Below are 8083 nucleotides of genomic sequence, written 5' to 3'. Positions count from 1 at the left end.
TAATTCTTTCTCTTGCTTGATTGCTTTGGCTAAGACTTCCAGCACTATGTCAAATAAGAATAATGGGAGAGGGCATCCTTTTCTTTTTCTTGATAGTAGAGGAAAAGCTTTCAGTTTTTCATCACTGAGTGATATTAGCTGAAGGTTTGTCATATATGGACTTTACTATGTTGAGGTACTTTACTTCTATACCCATTTTATTAAGTGTTTCAAGCATAAATAGATGATGTATTTTGTCAGATGCTTTCACTACATCTAATAATATAATCATATGATTTTTACTTTTTATTTTATTAATGTGGTGTGTCATATTGATTGATTTGTGTATGCTGAACCATCTTTGTGCCTCTGGAATGAACCTCATTTGATCATGATATGTAATCTTTTTAATGTATTGTATGTGATTTTCTAGTATTTGGTTTAGAATTTTGCATCTATATTCATGAGATATTGATATGTAATTTTCTTTTGTGTGTGTGTTGTCTTTGCCAGGTTTTGGTAACAGGGCAAAGGTGGCTTCATAAAATGAGTTAGAAAGTATTGCCTCTTCTTCAATTTTATTGGAAGAGTTTGAGAATATGTATTAAATCTTTAGATGTTTGGTAGAATTCACTAGTGAAGCCATCCGGGCCTAGACTTTTACTTTGGGGAAGGTTTTTGATGACTTGTTCAATTTCCTTACTGTTGATTGGTCTATTTAGATTTTCCAGTTCGTGATTTTGTCTTGGAATGTCATAGATTTCTAAGAACTTGTCAATGTCTTCTAGATTATTGAATTTGGCGGCATATAGCCTTTCATAGTTTTTTGTTTTTCTGTGGCATCTGTTGTAACTTTTCTTTCATTTCTGATGTTTTTATTTGGGTCTTTTCTTTTTTCCTTAGTGAACCTAGCCAGAGGTTTGCCAATTTTATTAATCTTTTAAATAATCATCTCTTTGTTGAATTATTTTTTCTATTATTTTGTTTAATTCTGCTCTAATGTTTATTATTTCCTTCCTTCTACTGGCTTTGGGCTTCATTTTGTTTTTGTTTTTCTAGTTTGTTAAGGTGAAATGTTAGGTTGTTATTTGAGATATTTCTGTTTCTTGAGATAGGTCTGCAATGATATAAACTTCCTTATCATTACACTTTTGCTGCTTCCCCAAATTTTGATATGTCGTATTGTCATTCTCATTTCACTCTATGTAAATTTTGATCTCTTATTTTATTTCTTCTTTGACCCAGTTATTGTTTAGTAGCATGTTGTTTAGCATCCACATATTTGTGATTTTTCCTGTTTTCTTTTTGCAATTGATTTCTGATTTCACAGCATTATAGTTGGAAAATATGCTTGCTATGATTTCAATCTTCTTAAATTTGTTGAGTCTAGTTTTGTGTCTTAACATATGGTATATCCTTGAGAATGTTTCATGTGTGCTGGAAAAGAATGTATAATCTGGTGTTCTGGGATGAAATGCTCTGTAAATGTCGATTGTGTCCATTCGGTCTAATGTGTCAGTTAAAGCCAATATTTTCTTATAGATTTTGTGTTTGGATGATCTATCTATTGCTGTCAATAAGGTATTTAGGTCTCCTACTATAATTGTGTGTGTGTGTTTTCAGTTTCTTCCTTTAGTTCTGTTAGTAGGTGTTCTATATATTTTAGTTCTCCCAGTTTGGTTCCATGCATACTAATAAGTGTTTTGTCTTCTTAATGTATTGTTCTCTTTATCATTATAAAAAATGTTCATCTTTGTCTTTTGCTATCATTTTTATCTTGAAATCTATTTTGTCAGATATAAATATGGCTATAGTCTCTTTTCTCTGGATGTCATTTGCTTAGAGTACAATTTTCCACTCTTTCACTTTGAATTTATGTTTGTCCTTGCAGCTGAGATGTGTCTCTTGAAGGCAGCATATAGTTGAGTTTTGATTTTTGATTCAACCTGCTACTCCGTGCCTTTTAATTGGTGAGTCAGTCCCTTTATATTTAGGGTGATAATTGACATATGAGGATTTCCTATAGCCATTTTATCTATTTTTTCCTCATAGCTCTGTGTCACCATTGTTTCTTTTCTCTTGTGTTTCTGCCTGTTATTTTAGTTTGGTGGTATTCTATAATTTTTTTCCATTTCCTCTTTTTTTGTCTCAGTTCTAGATCTTCTTGGTTACCTTTAGGTTTATGTAAAATAAATTTTATATATGTAATAGTTCTTTCTCTTCTTATTATATCTTATTTCCATTCACTCATACAAATTTAGTCCTTTTCCCACTCTCATTTTATGTTTTTGTTGTCACAAATGATCCCTATTTATGTTGTGAGTTTATGTCACGATTGCAGTGGCTATTACCTTTTTTAAAAAAGTATTATCACCACCTTTAACCTTTATGCTATATTTAAGTGTTTAATACTCTATTCTGAACCAGGGTTGCAATTTCCTGCTTCTGTCTTTTTGTTAGTGATCTTACTTATATTTTGCATTCTTTTGTCTTTTTATTTCAAGTAGAAGAGCATCCTTCAGCATTTCTTGTAATACTGGTCTTGTGTTGGTAAATTCCTTTAGCTTTGGCATGTCCAGAAAAGCCTTTATTTCTCCTTCCTATCTAAAGGATAACTTTGTTGAACATATTAGTCTTCACTGGTAATTTCTCTTTCAATAATTTGAATATTTGATTCCACTCTCTCCTAGCTTGTTGGGTTTCTGCTAAAAAGAATCCAATGATAATCTAATGGAGTTTAATTTATAAGTTACTGTATTCTTTTCTCTGGCTGCCTTGAGAATTCTTTCTTTGTCATTAATTTTTGATAGTTTTAATATCATTTGCCTTGGAGAAGCCTTTTTTGGGGGCAGGGGGACTAAGATAATTAGGTGTTCTATTAGCTTCTTGTAACTGAGGATCCAGTTCTTTCCATAGGTTTAGAAAGGTCTTGTCAATTATTCATTTGAATAGGCTCTCTGTTCTCTTCTCCCACTCTTCTCCTTCTGGTATATCCATTATTCTTATATTGCTCTTTCTGAAGGAGTCAGATAATTCTCATAGAATTTCTTCATTTTTTTAAACTCTCAATTCTCTCTCTTCTTCCACCTGAGTCATTTCTAGATTTCTGTCTTCTGTGTCATCAATTCTTTCCTCCATCTGGTCTGCTCTATTTTCTAAGGTTGCTAGTTCATTCTACATCTCTTTTGTTGAATTATTCAGCTCCAGAATTTCTGTTTGGTTCCTTTTCATAGTTTCAACCTCTTTGGTGAGGCATTCCTTTTGTTCATTGACTTTATTTCTGAATTCGTTGAATTGTTTTTCTGAGTTTTCTTTATCTCATTGATTTTTTTAGAACTGTAATCTTGAATTCTCTGTCATTTAAATCACATTCTTCCATGTCTTTAAGTTTACTTTCTGGAGATTTTTCATTTTCTCTCTGAACTCTCTTGTTATCTTAGTTATTGGTACTTGTTGGATTATTTCTCTGTCCATGCACTTGTGGGAATGAAATTTGCTTTTTTAAGTATTTGACACTTCACTATTAGCAGGTTGATAAGCAGAGGTCCTTTTGTTTTCCAGTAGGTGGTGCTGAAGCACAAGTTTTCATATTCTCTTACCTGCACTGCTAAGGCTTCTGGGACCTCTGTGGGGCAGGGTTGTCTCGGCCATGGAAAATGCCTCGTATTTCCCAAGGAGGTGGGTGGCCCAGTTGTCTTGGTCTAGGGACACCACTCCAGTAATTGGAAGTGGTGGGCTATGTGTTACCAGAGCTGCCTTCCTATAACAAGGAGCCACAGGCACAAAGGCTCTGTCTGGGCTGACGCATCTCCCTCTACCAGGCTGCATGGAGATGGGAAAGGAAGGAGTGGGCAGGGGGAGGGGAAGGGTGTCTGTACACCCACAGCTCTGCTCTTCCTCACAGGTTTAGCCACAATAAATACAGACCACTTAGGCTGAAAAGTTTTTTCAGCCCTTTTGTGATCTCCTGAGTGAGGATTTTACTGCTGAGAAGGACACAAGATGATGAGATAGGTGGGTTCCTGCCTCTGTGGAATCCTACGTCTGGTGCTGGTGAGCTGTGGAGCACTGTAATTTTTTGTACCACTTCTCTGCCCCTGACCCTGGACCTAGAGTCAATGTATGCTAGGCACTGAGGCCCAACTCTGGTTTGACCGTGGAGATTGCACCCGAACCCTTCACTGCTATTACTTCTCCTGGGGCTGCCAAGAATGCAGAACTGCACACAGCTTCTGTCTCTGTCCTTTTCCCCTCCCCAACCCATCTCCACTGTTAGCTCAGATACACCCACCTTAGAAGTCTCAATGCAAGAAGTCTCAGATGTGTTTGTATGCCAAGCAGGAAATTCTTTGTTGAATTATAGCCGTCCAGCTTGTAACTTTAAGAGACATGGAGGTCCTCTCATGCTTCCATGCTACTGATGTCACTCTTGCATACATTATTTTTAAGTGTACTTTTGATGTTTCCAAATGTATAGGAAGAGACTGATTATCTTTTTATTATTGATTTTTAATTTGGTTACATTTTGATCAGAGAACATGCTCTGTTTGCTATGTATCTTTTGGTATTAAGGTTTGGTTTGTGGTCTAATTTTTGCAGATATTCCATATGCCCTTGAAAAGAATGTGGATTCCCTAATAATTTAGCATAGTGATCAGATCAAGCTGGTTAGTTGTATTATTCAAAATTTCAATAACCTTATATTTATATTTGCTTACATATATACCATTTTTTTTGGCTGACAATTGCTTCTTGAATATCACTCTTTCTGGATTCAATTGGTTTCATCTTTAAGTTAATCTATTGTAGTTTTTTTTCAGCAAGTATTCATGCATGATATACTCTCTCAATCTTTGTCTGAAACAGGAATATTCAAGGGGGCATATTGGAACCAAACCTTGACATATGAGTTGCTTTAAACACGTCATCAATGGACCAAGATGCAACACATATATAAGTTGATACCATAATTAGCCCAGATGAGCAATTGGGTATAATCTCATCTAATCTTCCAGAATCATCTCTATAGCATTCATATAACTTCTCCTTTTTAATACTTCCAGAGGAATCATGCCCATGGAACTAAGGAATGAAACCAGTGTATTCGATTTCATCCTCCTGGGACTTTCAGAGAAACCAGAGCAGGAGACTCTTCTCTTTAGTTTGTTCCTCTGCATGTATGTGGTCACAGTAGTGGGGAACCTGTTGATCATCCTGGTTATCAGCTCAGACTCCCACCTCTACACTCCCATGTACTTCTTCCTAGCCAACTTGTCCTTGGTTGATTTCTGTCTGGCCACCAACACTGTTCCCAAGATGCTGGTGAACATCCAAACCAAGAGCAAGTCCATCTCATATCCTTGCTGCCTAACCCAAATGTACTTTTTTCATTTTTTTGGCATTGTTGACAGTGTCTTAATAGCTATAATGGCTTATGACAGGTTTGTGGCTATATGTCACCCCTTACACTATACCACCATCATGAGCCCACGCCTTTGTGGCTTACTGGCTGGTGGTTTATGGGTGTTTTCCTGCTTTATCTCCCTCATACACATCCTCCTTATGATGCGCCTGGTTTTCTGTGATGACAGAAAGATTCCTCACTACTTCTGTGACCTCACTCCCCTTCTCAGGCTTTCTTGCACTGACACTTCCGTGAACAAGATCTTTGTGCTCATCGTGGCTGGGATGGTGATAGCCACACCTTTCATATGCATCCTGGCCTCCTATGCTCGCATCATCATGGCCATCATGAAGGTTCCCTCTGCAGGTGGCAGGAAGAAAGCCTTTTCCACCTGCAGCTCCCACCTCTCTGTAGTTGCCCTCTTTTATGGGACCACCATTGGGGTCTATCTGTGTCCTTCATCTGTCCGCACAGCCGTGAAGGAGAAAGCCTCTGCTGTAATGTACACTGCAGTCACCCCCATGCTGAACCCCTTTATCTACAGCCTAAGGAACAGAGAACTAAAGGGGGCCCTGAGGAAGCTCATCAACAGAAAAATTACCTCATCTTCCTGACCACCAGGACACCTGGGAGTTTCCAGGGAGTAAAATGTAAATATCTAGGCTCTTAGGCAAGATCTGGAATTGCAGATCTTTGGAGAATAACCACTTTGAATTTTAAATTGCAGAACTATAAAAGGATACCTCAAAATGACCCTGTCACTATTTTCTCAAATACTGGGACTACTAAGAGTCCTTTTGTGTTTGTCTTATGCTGTATTCCTAGAAGGATCAGTCTAGTCCTACCAGGTGGGATTTACTATGGTTCAGAATCAATTTAACACTCAACAAATACTTATTGAGTACCTATCCTGGGCTTGATGTAGGTGCTGGCTGTTGCATGGTGAGCAGGAGAGACACAATATCCATAGTTTGTGATATCCCTATAATTGAGTGTGAAAGAAGATATCGGACATGTAATTATAATAGGATGGAATATACACATGAAAGAAAGATAGGATACAGCAGGACACCTGACAGAGTCTGGAGTATGGGGTCTCACCTGAAAGAGTAAGATGGTTTTGAGGCAAACACAAGGAGTAAGAGTATCTCAGACATAGAAAACAGTATGTGAAATGTGAGAAAGCAAGAGAAAATAGAGAGAAAAGGATGCATTTGTGAGGTGGAAAATCCACTTACGTGAATGACTTGGGAATGGCATATCAAGAAGAGCTAGGATCAACCCAAGAATTTGGCCCTTCTCATAACAACCAGGCATTTAATTTGACTTCCTGGAACGAAAGTCAGGGAGCATGTGGATGAGGTGCACGGCCCCTTTACCCTCACTCTTGTCCTATTTTCTGGGAAGGTGAGATGGTGAGTGTTAGAGATAAGCTGTGGAAGGAATAGGGAGGAAGAGATTCAGACCATGCAATAAGAAAGTGAGGCACCACCGCCTGATGGACTAGATCTTCACGGCCAAAGGATATGAAGAATAAAACCAATCAACTGAATCATGACTCTCTAAATCAGAAGGAAGCTGAGGCATGTCTCAGTTGCCATGTATGCCTGTGGGATGCATATAAGTAGAAACACTTTTTATAACAGAAATAAGAGCTATTCATTATGAATTTGTCTTGTGCCACACACTAAACTGTATTTCTTTGAAGAGTCTCACTTCATCATTCTAAAGCCCCTATGAAGGCAATTAATTATATTTATATCTATTATGGAGTAACCCTCATACTCATACAGAAATTTACAACTAAAATGGAATGTGCAGTGACTCTGAATAGGGTCAGACTTTTCAAATGGTGCTAAGGAAGTGACATCATCTTAAGCAGAGAGGCTTTGAATAACCATACATCTAATTTGCTTATATTACTTTCCTCCTGACATAATTAAACTGGACTGTTTCAGTTGAGCAAGCAGACCTCCAGATCTGGCCCTGCAGTAAGTGAAAAGGTGATGCTTTCTACTGGATATTCTGGTGAATAAAACCCAGAATTTAAGAATATTGAAGTTTGACATGGGGAACCTATGATTCTGATCAAGGCTTTTTAGAATAACCAAAAATTGGGTGAAAGCTGAACAACAGCTCTCTCTCCCGGTAAGTTCCCTCCAGTCTCCTGCCATATGGATGCAAGTAGTTCCCGTGCTGTAGGAGAGGGCTGAGATGGCCAGAGACTTTGGAAATTATTAGAACTTGGGGCTCACAGAATTTCGTGAAAACCTTTCCATATCCAGCTTGAGCTGAAGTGCTTATTTAGCTCCCTTCCTCCCCTATGCAATGAGAGATGCCTTGCTTGCACTAATAAAAATTTCTAAGATTCTGTCAACCAAACTATCTCCGTCTTGTTTTGTGTTAAGTTAAAGTCACAACTCCAGGAGAGGGTTGTGCTGGTAGCCTTTACAATATCAACATCCAATATTTATTGGCATTAATATGTTTCATTCATTCATTTATTCATTCAACAATTATTTACCAAGTGCCTACTCTATGCCAGCTATTGTTTTAAGCATTGGCAATAGAGTAAAAAAAGTGTCTCTCTGTGACTACAAAGGTTTAGTACAAGAGAGATTTTTGGGGGGTGGAACTATTCTGTATCCTAATATCAGAGCAATGACCTTGAAGTTGCCCAAAAATTTAAATAATGCTCTG

The 8083-nt window shown here is 37.7% G+C and overlaps 1 protein-coding gene across 1 annotated transcript; it reads left to right on the top strand.

Moving 5' to 3' along the window:
* The first annotated feature begins 5055 nt into the window (after window positions 1-5055).
* LOC105307432 (olfactory receptor 24) lies at window positions 5056-5997 on the top strand. The gene has a single exon (XM_011382946.1). It carries the CDS (start codon window positions 5056-5058, stop codon window positions 5995-5997), a length of 942 nt encoding a protein of 313 aa, XP_011381248.1.
* Window positions 5998-8083: the final 2086 nt, after the last annotated feature.

The sequence above is a fragment of the Pteropus vampyrus genome, unplaced genomic scaffold, assembly GCF_000151845.1.
Source record: "Pteropus vampyrus isolate Shadow unplaced genomic scaffold, Pvam_2.0 Scaffold496, whole genome shotgun sequence".
NCBI classification, from domain to species: domain Eukaryota; kingdom Metazoa; phylum Chordata; class Mammalia; order Chiroptera; family Pteropodidae; genus Pteropus; species Pteropus vampyrus.
The sequence above is the reverse complement of the archived record's forward strand: the minus strand, read 5'-3'. Positions and strand labels throughout refer to the sequence as shown.

Coding starts and splice junctions, on each gene's coding strand:
- LOC105307432 (XM_011382946.1), top strand. CDS start 5,056: ATGGAACTAAGGAATGAAACCAGTGTATTCGATTTCATCCTCCTGGGA.